The following is a 21139-nucleotide window of genomic DNA, read 5'->3' on the forward strand; positions in this document are numbered from 1 at the left end:
AATTTTAAAGTGCACTTATGTGCACTTTTTGAGTTATGCCATTTTGAACATTTTGATTCATGCAAGAAAATTAATGATTTCGCGTATGCGCTTGGTTAAAATCGCATTATTTACCTGCGGAGGCAGAAATGACGTACCTGCTATGTATGTTTTGAAATTGATTTGATATTCATGACTTTGTTGGTACTTAGGTACGTTTAAAAAAATTAAAAATTCCTATTCAAAGAATTTTACAGTAACGATTCGTCGAATATTCATATCAGTTCGTTGTTGTGTTCTTTTGAAAGTATGGATAATAATACCGTAGTGTCCCTGAACGATATAACGAAGCACTATTCTGAAAACGTGAGAACTGCTTTCGAGTATATTTGTAAGAATTACAACATTGCAGAACCATCACATGATCAACTCAGGGAAAAACCACAGAGGAAAAACTACGCATGCTGTTCTGTAGCTTCAAAACGAGGTATACAAAAGCCCATTGAAGAAGTTCATATTTTAAGTTATCCCTGACTGAAAAGTCCGTCGGACGTCCGTCGTTTGTCGTCCGTGCATTCGTACGACGTCGCACGACAATGTCGTGCGACTGTCGCGCAAATGTCATACGTTTTTGCACCAAAATGTCGTATTTGTCGTACGATCGATAATCGAAATTGTACGACATTGTCGTACGACATTCGACCGACGTCGCACGGTTTTGTTATTTAGGATGTCGTGCCATTGTCGTGTGCTGTCAATTCTAATTTTTAGGTTATGTTGCTGTTGAAAAAAACTGTTGTTTTGTTTTTTTATTTTATTTTTTATTCAAACACATCTAATTTCACAATAATATTAACTTTTTCACGAAATTTAACTTCCAGATCGCCGATTCTTCTCAAAATTCCTTGATTTTCCTTGATCGCAGCTTCGGGCTTGGATTGGTGTTCTCCTGGCAGCATTTTGGTCATGCTGGACTTTTGATCCCCGACGAGCTGATCAAAGTTGTACAGGGATGCAAAGCCAATCTTGGATCTCCGACGGATTGATGGCCACCGGAGTACGAGACAAGACAAAGGGTTTGTGGAGTATGCGTACGAAACAACGTGGCTGCTTCCGTGGGTTCTACGGATGCAACACGGTACCACACGTGGACGGCAGGATCTGATTGGAATACGTTTGTTGCCTGAAAAAAAGATGCGTCAATCATAAATTGGCAAGCATTTATAAATAAAATTCAGATTTGAATAATAATAACATGAAAATTTCAAAATACTAAATTTCAAAAAAAATCCTTAAAAAATAAAAATTGCATGACTTTTTAAAAGTTTGAACATCTATAAAAAAATAAAAATGAATGTATCTTAAAATTTAAAAATGCATAAAACGTGTTTGAAAATTTTAAGAAATTTAAAAATGCTAAAAAAATAATGTTATTATGCTTGAATTTAAAGATTTCAATTTTTTTGAAATTCAAAATTCTTTGAAATATTTTATGAACCGTCATCAGAGGTGTCATTCTGTCATCAGGGGTGAGATTGGGTCAAACAAAAATGCTGAAATTTGTATGACCCAATCTCACACCCCACACCCAATGGAACTATAAAACTTTAATTTTTAAGGATTACAGAATGTTAAAATTTTAGAAAATATCAAATATTACAAATTTTCAAAATATTCAAAAACTCTTAAAGTTAACAAATATCAAAACATTAAAAATGTAATAAAAATAATCTAATCAAAAATTTCAAAATTCTAAAATTCTAAAATTCTAAAATTCTAAAGTTCTAAAATTCTAAAATTCTAAAATTCTAAAATTCTAAAATTCTAAAATTCTAAAATTCTAAAATTCTAAAATTCTAAAATTCTAAAATTCTAAAATTCTAAAATTCTGAATTTTAAAATTCGAGAGTACCTCAAAACCAAAATCATTTAATTCAATTTATGATATTTTTATAACTCCTATTTTTTATTAGACCATTTTTTTGTAGATTTTACATTGTAAAATCCTTGAAATTTTTTCGAAGTTACCTAATAGATTTCAGATTTTTTTTCCAATTTAAAATTTTAAAATTTATGAATTTTTAGATTTTTTTTAAATATTAATTATTTAAAAGAAAAAAAATATGTCTAATTTTGTAAAATTTTTGTTTTTTTGTTTTTTTTTCAATTTTTAGATTTTTCAAAATTTGAATTTTATTTAAAATTTTAAAGTTTAAAATCTGAAAAAATTGATATTTTTTTAATGTTTAGAATTTTAAGAAACTTATTAATTTTTAAAATACGTAGGGATTAAAAAAATGAATTTTTGATTTTTTATTTAAAAATATAAATTATTTGAATTTATATTTAGATTTTTTGAATTTATAATTCTGGAATTTAAAAACTTATAATTTTTAGAATTTTAGAATTCCAAATTCCAACTCGTGCGACTAACGTTTTCGGGAATTTAAGAACTTTATAATGTTAGACTTTTAGTAATAATGAAATGAAGAATTTTAGTATTTAAGAATTAGGAAATTTTAGTATTTAAATGTCTGTCAATTTCAAAATTTTAATATTTTGAAATTTCAAAATTTTTTAAAAAATATTTGAAGACTTTGAGAATTTTAAATTCTTTCATTCTTATGTTCTGGAATGCTAGAATTTTGAAGTAAGAATGAAAAACTTTATAATTTAATTTTACAATTGAAATTGAATTTGAATTTATTTTTAATTTTTTGAGGCAGGAAAAGCCACCAAAGCAGTGGCACCAAAAATCTACTTCTTTTTGTAAACATAAAATCCAAAACATAAATACATGAGTAACAAAATAAAAATAACACGGCGGGACCCAGAGCTCCATCTTTGCGAGGAGCTCGGTATCAAATCAAATCAGCGTTGATGTTTTTTTAAGCTTTAGTATTCTAGATTTTTTTATTTTTCAGTTTGGAATTATTGGATTGAAAAGTTAAGAATTTGTGGTGTTCCATTCATCCTTTTTTTTTAATTTCAACCGTAAAATCGCAATTCCAGCACACCTTCTTCATCGTTTCTTAAACATGACTCACCAGTTCCATTAGATATGCGTCGCAACCTCCCGCGGAAAGTAAAACAACAAACACCAACCAGTTCCTCGATCGCAAACTGGTTCCTTCTTGTCCCGTCTTCCGGAATGCCCGCCGAGTATACCATATTTCCCGTCCTCCTCCTCCTCCTCTTCCTCCTATACCGCATCAAAGACCGGAATCTGGAATACAAAACACTTTGATTCGGTCGCTTGCCCACTCCGGCCGGAACTTTCCGGCAGAAAAAGTAATTCAACCTAGAACACAACTTACCTTTAAACTGTCCAAAAACCTCCCAAAGCCTAAAATTAACAACAACTGGTTCGACTCGGTTGCAATCAAGTCCGAACAAGATCAACTGAAGAGAACTGTCAAACTGTTTGCGTCGACGATAATCGACGTCGAATTGAAGGTAAATCGATGGAAAAAACAATGTCGAGCATGTCGAGTGTTTGTCGCACGTTTGTCGTCCTTTCGACCAATCGATATCGAAACGGTAAAATCAAAACCGTGCGACAACTCGTACGACGTGCGACATTTTTCAAACAGGGATCTAACGACAATCGGTTACATAGTGATTTTGATTTAGAAGAATTTATCGTGGAAAACGTGAATTTTGCAAGTGGATCAACCAAAAACGTGGACGAGAATCCATACAATGTTCCATAAAATAAACCGTCTAAAATTCTAAAACACCGCAAAAATCAAATTTTAATTGGAGAGGGAGGGGGTCTTCAAAGAGAGGTGGGTTTTAACTCAAGAAAAAGTGGAGGGAGATTGAACGTAAATCAGAAACTTTAACATAGCATAAACCGCCATTCCGTGCATCAAATAGACAGAGCAAGAATATTAAAATTCACCACTTTAATGCATGTGGCCTCCAATATATGAAAAAATCGAAAATTAAACTTTTTTTTGGAAAAATATCAAAATTCATTTGTTTTTATTATACTAAGTACAAACAACACAAAAAAGTCACAAAAAAGCAAAAAAATATTTTTGGCCGCTCGCTTATATGGAAATACCCCATAGTGGGGTGGTCTAAAAAAATGCAATTTTCGTCGATTTTCGCAAAAACCCCTTTTTTTGAAAATTCATAATTCCTCACCATTTTAATCGATTTCAATTGTCTTATACGCAAATGAAAGGTGATAAGTTGGCCTTTCAAAGAAAAATAGTAAGAAGTTTCAAAAATCTAGCCTAACATATGAAAAGGGCGTATGAAACTTTAAAATGCCGTTTTGACGGTGTCTGGACCAAAGAGCCTATGTCTGGAAATATTTTTAATCGGATTCTCTGGACATTTTTAAGTAACATACTTAAAAATGGGAGAAGTTCATTAACAGGATTCCGAGATATGATTTTTTGAAAGTAAAATCCGTGTTTTTCGACGCGCCGCGCGCAAAAACTGGAAAATGACGAAATCGGCAAAAAAACAACATATTCACTAAAACTGCGATAACGGTTGAAATGGCAAGGAGTTATGATTTTTCAAAAAAGTGTTTTTTGCGAAAATCGACGAAAATGGCCATTTCTTAAACCACCCTAACACGGCGTAGGTCACCCTAGTGGCCAAACAAAAAATTACGGGTCGGCCAGGAAACCCCCAGAAAATTTTGGAGCCCGATCCGAGCACTTTTTTTCCATGCTGTTTTCGTGGGGAATTGCTGTATAGAGATAATTTTTGCATTCAAGCAAAGATCAGGCAAATTTCGTTTGTAGAATTTATTTACATTTATTGATAATTCCAAAAAATTATGATACCATACAAAATGCAAAGTAAATTTTATTTCAACCTGTATTGCATTTTAAACCAATTGAATAAAATACTTCATTTATAACCAAAACTTAAAATTCTCTTCACTTCAAAATATAAAATAGCTATTTTTTTACTTTTTCATTTACTATAGTTTTGAATAACGTTATTTTTCATTCTTTTAAAATTTTGCGAAGTCAAGAAATTTTGTTAGAAATTTTCAATTAATTATCTGTGCATCGAAAAATATTGTAATGAACAATATTCTCAAAAAAAAAAAACAAAATTTGCCTTGCATTTTTGTTTAATTTGGGAACTTGTAAAGCGTACGAATAAAAAAATCAATGCTTTATTGCTCTGAAAAGTATTTTTTCTAATAACTATTTCAAATTTCGCGGCATTCCACGGAATACGCGGCTTCCACGAAATCGCCAAAAATCACTAGCCCTAATTATGAAGTTTTGAAAAGTACTTCAAAAGTTATGCTAAAAAACTATTTTGGCCGGAGTCCGGAAGATTATAAAAAGGGTGGTTTTTGTAAGGAACTCCGTCTTGTTATAAGTTTTAAGAAGATCTGACAACCCTATCAAAAGTTATGAGTACTTAGGTGGTGTTGTTTTTGGAGACTCAATGTCACCCCTGATGACGGCAATCAAAAGACAAAACAAATCAGTTCTAACAAAAAAATCAATAATTTTAATCAGTTTTTTTTGCGAAACTCTAGTTTTAAAAGCTTCGTGCAAAGTTCATTGTCATGTTGGTAATGTGTTACAAAATAATCACTTTTATGAAACTCTACCTGGGCGTAAAATGCTCTCGGCTATCTCGTGCTACGAATTGATCGAAACTTCCTCCCAGATCGTGGGCATTGTCCTCCCAATTGTCTGTGCCGTGGCAGACAAACCAGCAGTGACAGCGTGCAAAGAAGACAAGTCACTCGCGTATCAGTTGTGTCCCGGCATCGAAGATAAAAAGAGATTTTCCCACCGAAAAAAGGGATCAACCTAATGCTGTTTGTGTGTGTGTGTGGGTTGGTGGGTGTTTGCTAGCCACTCAGTCAGTGTGTAATGCTGTCTGTCCGTTTGTGTGTGTGTTTTTGTGTAATCGAATCCTTCTTCTCCGGCGGCGCTATTTTTTCTTTCCTGGAGGGTTAGGACAGCCGTTTAGCGTGCCATAAATTACCCGGGACCATTTTTTATTTCGTTGCTGCTGCTGTTGTCCGTCCCAACTCCACCGATGTTGAACACTTTTGTTGTCCATTTGTCCCATTTGTCCGGGGGCGTTTTGTTCCGGGAAGCTCACTGGGCCCCAGGGAGAGTTGATTTTTCCGGTTACGATTGTGTGCGAGAGGATTTGGTGGGGAGGTTTTTTTTTTTGCTCTCCGGGTAATGATTGGGTTGAAAGGGGTGCGGAATTGGTCCCATGGTGAGTTCCACGGATTTTGGGTAGACATTTTTTTTTCGAGCGCAGGTGTGTGATTTTGGGGTGATTTGTTTCGTTGTTCTGGATAAAAGGATTGAAGTTTTTGTGACAGCTGTTGTAATTGAATTCATCAGAAAATTGTATAATTTATAATGTACTGATACTGAAGTGAAGTTACTGAATTTTTCTTCAAACAAACATGTGACTATTTTAAAGTGGAATCCAGATCTGATTTGGAATAGACAATCAAATTTTAGTACACAAAAATAACTTCTGTGCATCTATCGACCAACGGCTGATTGCTATTAGCCGGAATCCACCATTCAGCTCATGTTTTGCTCGTTTGAATTTGAATTCTGTTTTGTTTCACCAGCAGCAGCAGACGCGTTTCATATGAAGCAATTTCGTTTCAGAAACAGTTTCGACACGTGCAGGAGAAACAAAAACAACGAAAAAGAATCTCACTCCAATATGAGATTAAAAGATTTGACATTCCACTCGTTTTGGGGCTGGCTTTTTTTCCGGGCTTCTCCTGTGCACAACATCCAGGATCCGGTTCCGGTTCACGGTTTGACACACTTCTACAGATTTTGCCGATAGACGGCTCACATATCTGGAGTTTTTTTTGAAAAGGTCCAATAAACCAAATTTCCAGTTTTTTGCTTTTTGGATGTTTTTAGAACCGCCTTGAGTCAGGGGTATTGAAAAACACCCAAAAAGCAAAAACTGAAAAATCAAAAAAAAAAAACTCCAGATATATACTCTCTCTCTTGCTTGCTTCACATCAGCAGACACGTGTTCGAAGCCAGTGAGAAGTCGGAATCGGACACAAATCGTTTTCGAGTGTGCTCACAGACTTTGTGTTAGTCAGTTGTAGACTAGCGTGGCGGATCAATGGTGTCGGCTCAATCTTAATTCAAGGGCAAGCAAATCTTTAAGTAGTTAGCCAACAGGTCCTCAAATATCCAAATCCAGTAACAAATATGCATGCTACGTGTGAAGCTTCAAGTCTTCAAGTCCTCGCGTCCCCAAGTCTCAAGCCACCTGCAAAAACGATTCGAGCAGCCACCCTGCCACCGCCTGCCCAAAACCCATCTCTGTAATTTGCCATTCCGTTCTCGTTTTCCTCGATCCCGACGTCGTCCTTGACACTGCTCTCGCGTGCTAAGCGGTGGGATTCTCGTCAGAGTCCTTTTTCCGCTTTTCCAACCAAGTTGGTCCCGGAGCATTCTATGGATGGAAATCTGCTTCGTCCAGCAGTGGCAGGCCCCCGGGCGTGGGGAAGCTCTCAGGTGTGATACCTGACCGGCTGGTTGACGAGTACAAGGAAGTGGGGGATGACAACGCGTTGGCATAAATGGCTTAAGAAGGCGAGAAGTGATGTTATCCGGGTGTCGGGAAAACACGCACTTTTATGCTGGTGGAGATAGCGCAAAAAACTTGTGAAAATGGAGTTGTTGGAGAAGGATATGGCGTTTTTATTGTGAAATGACAACAACAGTTTCTAGGGATGTCGTGGATTGAATTTGTAACGACGAGTTGTCTATTATGTAGTCTTCTAATCATCTAGTCTTCAAGTTTTCAAGTCTAAGAGTTGTCTAGTCATCGAGTTTCGAGGGCTTTAAGCTGAAGCTAATAGTTGAATTCAGTTCACACTCACGTTTTGAAATATGTTTTACGGTAAAACCTGTTATGTCGCAATCACTGAACGAAATAGTCCCAAAAATGACACAACATTCACCAACCGCAGTTTCCCTCCAACTTGATCTGTTTGCAAACAACAGTCCGCGTGAAATACAGCTGGATTGGCATCAGCTGTCCACCGATGTCCCTTACTCAAACGAGAGAGAAAGCTTCTACGAGAGCGAGTGGACCCGAAGTTCATCGTTCTAAATTCACACGAAGAGCAAGAGATGTACACGAAAGCGAAGGCAGTGAAGGTTGGTCGGAGCTTTTTGCGATTTGTTTTTGGCATGCTGCGAGGGAGCTTTTCTCTCGCGAAACTGAGCAAATTTTGGAAAATTGCGTTGTTTGGATTGGGTTTTGTGAGAGACATTTGCGGTTTTCGCAAACAGCTAAAATGAGATGAATTGTACTAAAATCGTACAGTGTAAATTTCAAACGTGATATCTCTGCTCTTGCTCTAAGATTGTTTTTTAAGTTTTTTTAAATGGTCCTATAAACATATGAAACACAATGGCTAATAGAACCTTAAAAAAACAGATTTATTTTGTTTGAAACACACCAAAATATAAAAATTGGTTATTGAAAATTGCATAAAAATAAATTTTAAAATGGTTTGAAATATTATTTAGGGTAGAGTATGGCGGCTACTAATAATCGCGAAAAATTACTTCTTGTTGATGGTTGTATAAATTAGTAACAGAAAAACAGACATCGCGCCTCGTGGTTTGAAACGTAAAAAATTTGTAATAAAAATACAATTATTACACAACTCGACATTTTTGAAGTTGATGTCAGTAAACGCTTCAGTTTCATCAAGGTATAATAGTTCTGGGCTCGCTGAACTCGCTCCACTCGACAAAATTGAAATAAATAAAATTGTAAATTATTGCCCAATGGAGGGTGCACACGGTTGCTTAAGATGATTCCATAGCAGTTGATAAAAAAATCAATTTTATTTATTTCCTTCAAATTCAATTCTGTCAATTGGAGCTTGTTCAGGGATCAAGAGCGTTTACTGACATCAACTTCAAAAATGTCGAACTGCGTTATCATATTTTGGGCAATTTAAAGTAAATGTAAATGAATTAACTCGAATCATCAAGATATGAAAACTGTTTCTAGCAACATAAAAAAGCTGAATGTTTAAATTAATTTCTGCCCAAGACACTTTGAGAAATGTTATTAATGAATGATTTCAGTACTTTCAAGACTCAAGAGCCGAAAAACGGCAGCAGATATAGCACGATAGAGCATTAATTCAGCATTTTTACACCTCCAGCAGCCTCAAAAACGCTCTAATTGGGACCCACCTTTCGAGCCAGTTCTCATCAGAGACCGAAATCTAATACTGGCTGATCCGTAGCGTTTTGGAGCAATTCCATGTCAAATAGGGAATCGGTTGTATCCGACCCACTCTGATTTCAATGAAACTTTGTAGACATGTTATCCTACGCTTATATAAGCCATTTTTGTGTACAGTTACACTCGATAATGACATTTGAAAAAGGCGTAAGTGTTTTAAATATTTTTGTAATTCGAAATTTAAATATTGCTGTATCTCGAAGCCGTTGCATCGTATCAAAAAGTGGTCAAAGACAAACTTGTAGGAAATTTGACGGGCTTTCCGAAAAAATACACTGAAAGAAAAATACATTTCACTTTTATGAGATTTACTGAAACTGTTTGTAATTTTCAAAAACCGATCAAAAGAGTCGATTCTCCAGACAAGTTTACATAAAAGTCTCCATATTGACCATTGTCCTAAGTCCAATCCTTGTAAAGTTACAGCGGTTTTTAACATAAAATGTTGAAAAATTAGGTTTTTTGATGTTTTTTTTTGCAATTTCTATATGACAGACTTCACAAGGATTGAACTTAGGGCAATGGTCAATATAGAAATTTTTATGCAAAATTGTCTGGAGAATCGACTCTCGTGATCGGTTTTTGAAAATTTTGATGTTTAGAGCACTTTTGAAAAAAAAAAGATTCAGTAAATGATTTTTGTATTTTTTCAGGTAAGTTGCTCCATCCTGCATTGTTGGTGAGTCTTTTTGTAACATCTTAGGCTATTTTCACAAAAAAATTGAACGAAAAAAAATCGTTGGCTCACCATTAAATTTGGCTTTTAAACTTAAAAATCAAAAAATCTCATAAAAGTGAAGTGATTTTTTTTCAGTGTATTTTTTCGAAAAGCCCGTCAAATTTCCTACAAGTTTGTCTTTGACCACTTTTTGATACGATGCAACGGCTTCGAGATACAGCGTTATTTAAATTTCGAATTACAAACATATTTAAAACACTTACGCCCTTCTCAAATGTCATTATCGAGTGTAGCTGGCTCCATATACACAAAAATGGCTTATATAAGCGTAGGATAACAGAAAAAAGTACATAAAAATCCTGTTTTGGGCTGGAATTGCTCTTTGATAAGCCCAGAGTGCTTCTCCGTAAACGCCAGCACGCTTCCATAACTCTAGAGCACATTGCGGCCCAAAGGATTCCCAGTTTCAGCTTCCGGAGGGTTTGGACTTTTGCGCTGATCCATGACAAGGGGGCGAATACCCGGAAGAACGAGATCACTGAGTGGCCACCGTTCGTACTGGCCGAATATTGAGACGAGCCATCGTTTGGAGAGTAACGTTTTTGAGTGGTAACGGTTCCCGCAATTTGACGAGCTGGACAATCTTTCAGTGATCTATTTTTGGGGTATGGCGTAAAGGAACGTGTTGTATTAGAATACAAAGTACTCTATAATTAAAAAAATAACTATACACGTTTAAAAGAACAACTATGTTAAAACCCTCTGGACTGAACCTATCATACAAGTCCTTGATGGTCAATGATCGTCTAAAGGGGCCCAGTTTCTCCGTGACGGTCACTGCTGATGGGATAGTTCCCTCTTCCACTGCTGCAGACTGAAGAGATTCGCCCAAACAGGTTTTAGACTTCCCTGGAAAACTACTGCTAAGCTCCATTATAATGCTGTTACAGATTACGACGTTGCAGGACCGTACATCCGACGGGCGTATGCACAGAGTCCGAACCATTCCAGAACAAACGGATGAGCTTCGACTGCTGAGTGCTGGGGCGCTCGGGAGATTAAAAAGTTGCCCCGGGGCCATCAAGGTACGGTCCGGGATTTGACGAAAAAGAAGCTGAGCTACAAATAGCTCCACTTTGCTGAGAAGGCCAATTTCGTAGAGTGCAACCCCGCCGAACACGTGGTCGGTGGGTGAAGTTGATGTGCTGTCGTTCCAGCTATCATCACTTTGGTGTAAATTGAATCCAAGGACGGGGGTTTTCAGCTTTAGGACACCGGATTTTTGAAAAATCGCTGAGTTTTCAGTTGGGCGACCTGATTCGCGAGCTGTGGCGGTTGTATCAAGTGTCCCAATTTGAAACCCGGGCAGCTTCCCAAGGGGACATGTTTTACATGTGCTGCTCGGTTGGGGATAAAATAATGTTCGCTCGCGCGAACGCGTTTCCTGTTTATTTGACTCCATGAAATATGCTCCAGTTTTTGCTGGTACGAGAAAAATACTTTTTGTTATTGCTGGAAGCATAGATATTTAGAACTTAAAGCTTCTGAAAAGAGAAATCAGCTTTATTTTATCAATGTAGATTCACTTATTCACTTTAACTTAAAATGCTGAAATAAGATCAAATACCAACTTCAATCTCCCTTGTCTGTGGCTCTACAACTGCTCCGCATGCGAATTTTATTGAACTCCAAGATGAACGAACTGGTCCATACAGAAATGTTGCACACGCTGGAAAACGTACGGACTCGTTTTTTTCCCTCCATTTCTGTATTATTGTCGCATAATAAATTTTAAATTATGTTTGCCGTCGCTCATACGGCTGAATGGACCCCAACCCGCAATTTTTTGAAGGTCATTCTGGCGTGGTGCTGCGTTTTTTTTTTGTATTTTATTCGGGCCACTTTTTACGCATTTATTTATTTATTTAAACATAAAGAAACCAATCGCATTTATGTGGGAATTCAATTTACAGACACACATACGCGCGAATAAAATTTGCACACTTAACACGTGTTTGACAAATTATGGCCTCGATGGTTGTTGGAGTTTTTGTTGCTGTTGAGCGATTGTTTTTTTTTGCGGAATCAATTTTCCAGGAAACTTCAACAGGTGGTGATTGATTATCACCATTTTCCTTGGGGGATGATTTTTATAAAAACAATCAAAATGTGAATTTTCTTCTGTTAGACATCGTTGTACCTTTAAAAAACAACTCGTAAGCTTTCACATTTTATTGAATAATGATGTCGATAAAAAACGCTGAATTCGTGAAATGGAAAACTGAACTAATACCCATGCATGTGACAATAGCCTGTCCCATTTTGAGGTCATGTCAAGGAATGTCAGGTGCTCACTTCTTAAATGATAGATTATGATGTTAGGAACAATGTTTTCTTAGACAAGAAAAAATAATAAAATACTTTCTCGCACCCCCTAGTCGATTTACCGAAAAAGTCACTTTTTTTTAACAAATTTTCTAAAATCGCTTGGAATCAATACAAAAACTGATTCGATCTGGTAAGTATTATCTTCAAACGATAGGATTTTGTCCATAAATTAAGATGCACTATCAATATTGGACCAAAACCTAAGTTTTTGGACTCTCCCAGGCGGATTTATGACGAAAAATTGCAAAATAGCGAATATGACAAAAGTGAGACTAAAAAGTGCCGCTATGGATGCCTACAGGACAATAACTAACGTTTAAAATGTTTGTTATAGAAAAATCGAAAAACTATGACAAAAGCTGCGATTGGCCAAAAAGTTATTACCGTAGGCTTATAGTCCATGAAATTTCCTAACTTTTGAACTAAAAGAGTATGGGTGTTGCTGGCTGTTGCACAAAGATATTGAGGTTTAAAAAAACCATTTTAACAGTAATTTGCAAAAGCTATGAGAAAATATTAAACCAATCCTGGATGTCTATGGCTCATTTTGAAGTGCTTCAAAAGACCTTTCGAGTGCATCTAAGAGAGTCGGAATTGATGTAGTTTTACTAAAATGCGAGCAATTTTAAGATTTTTTATGTTTTTGGACCTCAAACTTCAATGCCCGTTTTACCCCACTTCCCTTTGTCGAAGAGGGCTCATATTTGGCATGAGTTCATCTCATGTATAGACAAACAAACGCTGAAAGTTTCATCCAAATCGGAGCACCTCGATACGACCTCTAGAACAAACCGAGCAATATTTACAAAAACTGCCTATTAAACACGCAAATAACATTCCAAAAGGGTGTAGCTCCAAAACATCACTGTTTACACGAAATTTGATTTCAGATTCGGATTCAGCGGCCAAAATTACTATAAAAAAGCATACCTTTGAGACATATGCTTGCTACATCGTGTAATTAGCACTCAAACGCTCGGGTAGTCATTTGACCCCTATTTTTTTTCTTAGAAATCCCATAACTTTTGATAGAATGGACCAATTTGGATGCTTTCGGTTGCAAAAGATCCAGATTTGTCTATATTTTGAACTGCCAGATGGGGGACAAATGTGGTCCATTTTTACCGGAGATATTCCGGATTCTGTTGGGGTACCTCGGCCCTCCTAAATGGATATTTGGCCAATATAATAAAAACTTTTCAACAGAATAAAATCGGAAATGATGCAAAACTTCAAGGAATCATCCTAAAACATCATCCTGCAAAAATAATTGACATGGTTAAGTCCTACGGGGCAGCGGAGCCGGTTCCAGTTGGGCAACAATTGACATCAGCTCAGTGAACCGTTTCCGGATAGAACCTGTTCCGGTGCCCGAAGGTCTTCAGCATGACATGTATCTATGCAGGATGATGTTTTAGGATGATTCCTTGAAGTTTTGCATCATTTCCGATTTTATTCTGTTGAAAAGTTTTTATTATATTGGCCAAATATCCATTTAGGAGGGCCGAGGTACCCCAACAGAATCCGGAATATCTCCGGTAAAATGGACCACATTTGTCCTCCGTCTGACAGTTGAAAATATAGACAAATCTGGATCTTTGCACCCGGAAGCATCCAAATTGGTCAATTCTATCAAAAGTTATGAGATTTTTAAGAAAAAAAATGGGGGTCAAATGACTACCCGAGCGTTTGAGTGTTAGTAGGCCTTGCTTCTGAATTCTGAGAAATTTTGAAAATTGGCACTTTTTTTCTCACTAAAACTTAAATATCTCGGCTCTGGAGTGTCGAAATTGGATTTTCTCAGAGGGAAAAATGTTCGACATGAAATTTTCTTATATGCTACATGTATTTGTTTCACTGGGAAAAATAGGCTACCCTAAATTAAATGAACATTTCTGAAAAAAGTTTCAAAAAAATGCGATTTTTTTGACACAAATCCGCCTGGGAGAGTCCAAAAACTTAAATTTTGGTCCAATATTGATAGTGCATCTTAATCTATGGACAAAAACCTATCGTTTGAAGACAATACACACCTGATCGAAACAGTTTTTGTATTGATTCCAAGCGATTTTAGAAAATTTGTTCAAAAAAGTGATTTTTTTCAGTAAATCGACTAGCGGGTGCGAGAAAGTATTTTATTATTTTTTCTTGTCTAAGAAAACATTGTTCCTAACATCAAAATCTATCATTTAAGAAGTGAGCACCTGAAATTCCTCGACATGACCTCAAAATGGGACAGGCTAAATAGGATAACCTGTTTTTTTGGTTTCCCAGAACCAACTGCAATCCCATCTAACTGCACAATGACTGTGAATCCTGCCCTCTCGCATACTTGGAAGTCATGTCAAAAGTCAACTATCTGTTCGTTCCGGGGATCATCATTTCCCTAGCTATGATGGTTGTCAGAAATGAAAACACACAAAAAAAATCCATGCAAAAAACTACCCATGAATAAATAATGCTTTGACAATGTTAAGTTCTATTTGCACAGGAGATTAAAATAATTATCGAGGATTTAGGAGTTTTCCGTGACTCTCTCGCTCGCTTGAGGAGCCTCGACTTCCGGATGCACTTTTCCGCCGGGGCACGCCGGCTCACTAGCTTGGGGACAGGAAGCAGAGGCCATCAACGCTCCAAGCTGCGCGATAAAATCGCGAAAAATATAAATAAACTTGATCTTCTCCGGCTCCGGAATGGTTGTGGAGTGGTTTTTCGGGAGTTCGTGGACCGCGGGGAGGACCAGCGACGGAAGCTTAGTGCTGTCAGCAGTTTTGGCCGTGACACGTAATCCTTTTGCGGATTAATTTTCCGGCAGCTCCGGAAATTTAAGCGAGATTAATGGCGGTCATTTTGGATATCGTCGGTGGAGGACTGCTGCTTTTTTTTTGCTGCCATTTTGTGAGGCATCGCGACGGTGCAGTCAGCAGTGTGGATTGAGATATGTTTTACGGGGCTTGGGTTTGTTTGGTGGAGCTCTCTAGGGGAAGCGCAATCCAGCAGTAGTGGCGACCGCAGGTTGACAACACTTTATCAGACTCGGTGGCATGACAAATAAAATATACTATTTTGCATACTCGAACAGATAAATGATCCTTGGCTGATAAATGATGTTACTATACTAACTTCAAAAATGTGTCAGATCATGAGTGCTGAGTTCTAGTAGATCAACGTTTGACATTCTAATTTTGAGCAAAAAATCAAAACAAACCCTATAGGCATATTTATTTTAAACATAGAATCAACGTTAAAAACCCATTAGCACATACTCGCAAGACAAAACCCGTAGAACTGTATTTATTCAATCCCCATCATCCTGGAGTTTCCCCGTAGTTTTGATGCACTTGTGCGGATCTACTCATCCGTGGCCAACGCAGGGTGCAAATCGCTTCCACGTTCAGCGCGCTGTAAATGTGTAGATAAACAGGAAACTTGAAACGCGCGCAACGACAAGAGAGTTGCCAAAAACCTAACCTCTATCTCCAGCGGCAAAGGAGGTGCGGTTAGGGCATCTCCACCACAAGTTGCTAAACGAGGAGTTTAAAAATGAGACAAACTTGAAACTGCGTTGTGAATTGTCTGTCTCAACTAAATGCATTAACATCATACAATTTTTCAGAAAATGTCGATGATTTCTAGGTGGAGATGCCCTCAGCGGACCATTTCGTCGGTGTCGTGTGTTTTGGCCGGTGATTTTAGCTGGAGACAATCGGGACGACTCTCCTACAGCCGTCATCGTGGGCCATTATGCCACCACCATTGTGCTGCATTTGTGTGCCATTTCGAACGAGTACGTGCCCCCTCGGAGTGAGTCAGTATGTCACACACATATGGTCACATACACTTTTGTACCTTCGTGTTTTTCCCTCCACACTACATCGCATGTCGAGCTCCAGTCGTCCCTAAAGAGCTGATAGGACGACGCACGCGGCCGTGTTCCGAGCGTGAACGTCAGCGCCGGTGGTGGATAGGGGGCCAACTTGTAAAAGATAATTCTTTTATCAATTCAAGACTTTATCAGGCAAAAATTTGACAGTTCAGCTTCGCTAACTCACAACCAGAGGGCGACAGTGAAAAAGACACAAAACGGCAGTTGTACCCCACGTTCCCCTTTTCGTGGTCTGCAAAGTGCAAAAAAGGGAAGGATATTTTTACTCCTCGAATTATGGTATGAATTCAAATGGAATGCTTAAGCACTATGACGATACGTGACGGTGATAATGAAGTCCCGCGCGCGCCTTCTCCACGTGTACCGGAGCCACTGGTATTTGTAGACTTTGTTTGTGTGCCCGATAAGCAGAGACACATGCTCACGCGCACAAACACACACACACACACGATCATCTGCGAAGTGAAATACATGCTGGTTGGTTTGTGAGAGTATTTGCGAAAGGAATTTGACGGGTATTCCCAGGGCACTTTGAATTGATGGTAATTTGGGATATCAATGCAATGCACGGTAAATTAACACGATTTGATTTCGTTTTATTTATTTAGGATGGTGATACTGTGGGTCGTCAGTACAGATTTGGTTAGGTTTTAAAAGATATCTACGACACGTTCAATGACTAAGTATCTAAGTCATTGCTTACAATTCTACACGCAATTTGATAAACACAGGTGTTTTTTTTTATTGCAAGCTAGACAACCAAGCAAATATCATTTACCTTCTTAAATGAGGGTAAGGAACTTTTCCAAGTTTGCACATAGCCTGAATTGTATGTATCTCTATACGGAGTAATAAAATTTTCTGAATGTTTGTGAACTTTACAAAATATGTGAGGTTTTCACTCACTAAAAAAATCATGGTTATATAATATCTGGAAATTAGTACATCTTTTGTCAGAAAAAGGTTTAATTTTACCTCTGATAATGTCTAAAAAACTGCAATTCCGAAAATATCATCAAACTGGGTATAACCATATCTAGTGTACTAAGTCCGCGCCCCACTTCGCACGGTCTGATGTCTCTCTTAGATCAGTAGGTTGAATTTAACAAAAAATATTAATTTTTGATATTAATTCTTAATGAGTAAATTTATTTTGTAACATTGTGTACATTTTTGGAGATTTTTGATAAAATCTTCTTATTGGTACAATTAAGTTTCAAGTTTGATTGAATTTCCTTTTTCTGCATGTGAATTAAAATCTTTGGGTTTCTTATTTTGTGTGTAATGGTTTCTACTATAAAAAACTTAGTTATGTTTGGTTGACTACTTTTTCTTCATAGTGTTGGGATCTTTTTGACGTATTGTGCAATTTTCTTGAGATATTAGCTTTAAAAAAATTAAGTTTCAGCTTTTAGATTGGTTTTCAAATGATTGTCAAAGACACGTGACACAAGTTGCACAAGGAAATACTTCAAGAAGTTGAGCAAGGGTTTGGAGATGTATCTAAACCATGGTTATCTTCTTACAGAACAACCTGGACCAGATGAATACACAATTATAAACAAAAATTAATCTGTTTGCATTTAATGATATGTTTTAGGCCGTTCATTGTGCTCGTGCTTGTACACAGATGTTGTATTTTTTTGAAAGTTTACATTGCAAATAATGCGTTAGCTAAAAATTTTGGAAATTGACTCAATCCTAAATTTACATACACTTATAAAGTTTTTGCATACTTAGGAAACGGTTTAACGGTGTATTTGCTTCCATCAGTTGTTATATCGGTAAAAAAAATTTCTTATAATTTACTCAGTATAAAAGAACCAATTTCCCTAAATTTTTGTAGCATTACTATAACTCATTTAGGAAAAGTAAGATGTCTTTTACAGTATAATTTGAAAATTTGTCTTGAGTTTCGTTTCCTTTCAACTTTTTTTCAACTTGAAAAAATATTACAGCTGTAACTAGTTCCCGCCAAAATGCAGAAATTGAGGATTGTATTAGCGGTATTTTTTGCAATTTTACCGGTTATTTTCACAGCACGTAAGTAAACAATGTCAGCTTGTATTGTGTTCAGGCCAAATACAATCATTTTTAAATGTTAGGACCGACCGCAACACCATCTACCCCTGGTTTAACTAAACAAACAAGTAGGCATAACGAGCATTTTTCATATTATACAGAAAGTTCAAAACATTATTTTGTAATTTACAGCACCGATAACCACTTCAATAACACCTTCTCCAACAACTCCTACAACGACTCCAACAACAACTCCCACGACAACTCCAACAACAACTCCAACAACAACTCCGACAACAACACCAACGACAACACCACCAACAACTCCCACGACAGCTCCAACAACAACTCCAACAACAACTCCCACAACAACTCCAACAACAACTCCAACAACATCTCCAACAACAACAGCCACGACAACTCCAACGACAACTCCCACAACAACTTCAACAACAACTCCAACAACAACTCCAAAAACATCTCCAACAACAACTCCAACAACAACTCCAAAAACATCTCCAACAACAACTCCAACAACAACTCCAACGACAACTCCAACAACAACTCCAACAGCAACTCCAACAACAACTCCAACAACGACTCCGACAACAACTCCAACAACAACTCCCACAACAACTCCGACATCAACTCCAACAACAACTCCAACAACAACTCCAACAACAACTCCAACAACAACTCCAACGACAACTCCCACAACAACCCCCACATCAAGTAAGTTTCAGTTGATTTTAATTTTAGTGTCGCCAAAATTGATTTATCTTACCGTCAGTGCGGGTGACATTGGGTCCGGGGGTGAGATTGAGTCAGAGTGATTTTTTACGGATTTTACAATTTCTCAGGTTCTTCGAAATGAAACTCAGTTCTGTTGAAAGCGTTGTGTAGGGGACGACTTAAGATGACTTAGCTGAAAAAAAAACACGTTCCTACAACAAATCCTGTCATTTTGGCAGCTGTCTAAAGTTGAGGCACTAGGGTGTAATACCAAAATCGATTTTTTTTTCATCAAAATCGATTTTCCAGCACAGCACTTTTTCCTTTTGGGGTCCTAAACAACTCCCCAAAGTTTGGGAACGATTGGTTTAGTCCTCTCTTCGGGAAAGATGTAGAGCACCTTCCGGAGCATCCGAATATAAATCCGGTTTTAGTTCAGCTTGAAATGTGGATTTTATAAATATCAAAATCCAAAAAGATGGTTTTTCCCATACAAATTCCCATAGAAAATTGAATCGCTTTGCGCAAAATAAGGACTAAACCAATCGTTCCCAAACTTTGGGGAATTGTTTAGGACCCCGAAAGGAACAGTAAAATTGCTGTGCTCTCTGAATCTGGACAACTTTATTTTATTCCATACAACCATATTACACCCTATTGAGGCACGTTTTTGGTCAAAAATTTCCTCTCGTAAAATCAAATGTTTAATGTTTTTGTTGGAATTGCTCAAAAAGTACCAAACTGTTTGAAAATCTCTGCTTCAAACATTGTAGCATGTCAATACGATTCCCTCGGGTGATAATATTAATTTTTTTTCTGACACAAAATCTGTCAACATTCCCAGATTTAATGTGCCCATAACTTAAGTTAATAAATGTTGCTGTTATTCAAAATAGGGTCCTAAAGCCCTTGTAAATTTTTATGTACAACGTTTAAAAACACGATTATAACCCATTTCTGATCATTTTTTTTACATTTTAATGCAAAAAATAAATTGGCAAGACAACATTTTTTCGATGGATCAACTACGGTTCCATTGGAACGAGCTGTCAAGTAGGACCTTTACTGTCAAGAAGGGCCGCGAAGTTTTTTTTTCAAAATTTATCTATAATCCATTTTAAATCCTTTGCGGTCGTACAATGTGAACAATAATATCATCAATTTAAGCTTAATTTTAGGCTGTTAACGTCTGTTTGTTTATGTTAAAAGTAATCTACAATTTTAAATTCGTTTGTGTTGCAGCTCAAACAACTACACCGATGACTACATCTACGGCAACGCGTAAAAGAAGTGAGTAAAGAATTTAAACGGTAAATTCCACTAAATTATCAACTTCCCTACTTTATTAACATTTTTCAGCTTCAAAGCGGCGAGGGCTATTGGGATCGGTGAGTTAATATTTTGTTTCTGCTTTGTGAATGGTTAAAGGTTTTTTTTTCTTTTCAGCGCGAGTTGTTCCGCAGTCGACACAGGCCTTTGGTAGGTTTTCTTGTTTAGTCATGGGACATTTTCCTTGACTTAGCATTCACTTTTTTTTGCAGTTTCCTACATTAAAGCCGTTCCCAACTTTATTGCCGTTACCTACGTTGAAGCCGTTACCCACATTATTGCCGCTTCCAACACTATTTCCGTTACCTACGTTAAAGCCGTTCCCAACGTTACCGCCGTTACCTACGTTAAAGCCGTTGCCATTATTTCAGTCTTTGGACCGTTGGTTTAAGGAAACCTTAGGGTAGCTTTATGAAGTTTTGACAAATGTATAACGAACTATTGTTTTTATTGTTATGGTTTTTTTTGTTCGATGCCACTATCCACTGCGACCAGGAATTAGATCTATTGCGGACTTGCAATTCTATTTATAGAATCACAAAGGCTTCTTCTGTTATTAGGCAGATGGGACACGCACACACGCTATTGTTGAGCGAGTGTGTCGAGCGATCCACTGCCGTAACTTCGCCGCCGAAGAGGTTTGAATGTTTTTTCAATCCTCTATGGCTCTGCCTTTTCCACTCTGTACTGTCCAAATATATCGCTAGAACCGAAGTGCACATTTTACGTTTACTTATACCCAGCTAGCCCTTAAATTCTGGTTTCTGAAAAACTCGTCCCTTCAAAGCACTTTTTGCGATCGGGCCGTGGAGCTCTGCAGGGCAATTATGCAGAGAACAGTTGGTCCTTATACA

At 37.2% G+C, this 21139-nt stretch overlaps 1 protein-coding gene and 1 long non-coding RNA gene across 2 annotated transcripts; one reads left to right on the plus strand and one right to left on the minus strand.

The window, feature by feature from the left end:
- Positions 1 to 742: 742 nt before the first annotated feature.
- LOC119765067 lies at positions 743 to 3442 on the minus strand. Its single transcript, XR_005276483.1, has 3 exons — positions 3297 to 3442; positions 3027 to 3205; positions 743 to 1162 (listed from the first exon to the last, which is right to left on the minus strand). It is a non-coding gene; the product is annotated as an uncharacterized LOC119765067 (long non-coding RNA).
- Positions 3443 to 16811: 13369 nt separating this feature from the next.
- Positions 16812 to 20676, plus strand: LOC119765502 (uncharacterized protein DDB_G0287625-like). The gene is made up of 6 exons (XM_038249485.1): positions 16812 to 16822; positions 18417 to 18956; positions 20199 to 20237; positions 20316 to 20344; positions 20403 to 20435; positions 20498 to 20676. The coding sequence occupies exons 1-6, from the start codon at positions 16812 to 16814 to the stop codon at positions 20674 to 20676; spliced, it is 831 nt and encodes a 276-aa protein (XP_038105413.1).
- Positions 20677 to 21139: the final 463 nt, after the last annotated feature.

This window comes from Culex quinquefasciatus, chromosome 1 (genome assembly GCF_015732765.1).
Source record: "Culex quinquefasciatus strain JHB chromosome 1, VPISU_Cqui_1.0_pri_paternal, whole genome shotgun sequence".
Taxonomy (NCBI): domain Eukaryota; kingdom Metazoa; phylum Arthropoda; class Insecta; order Diptera; family Culicidae; genus Culex; species Culex quinquefasciatus.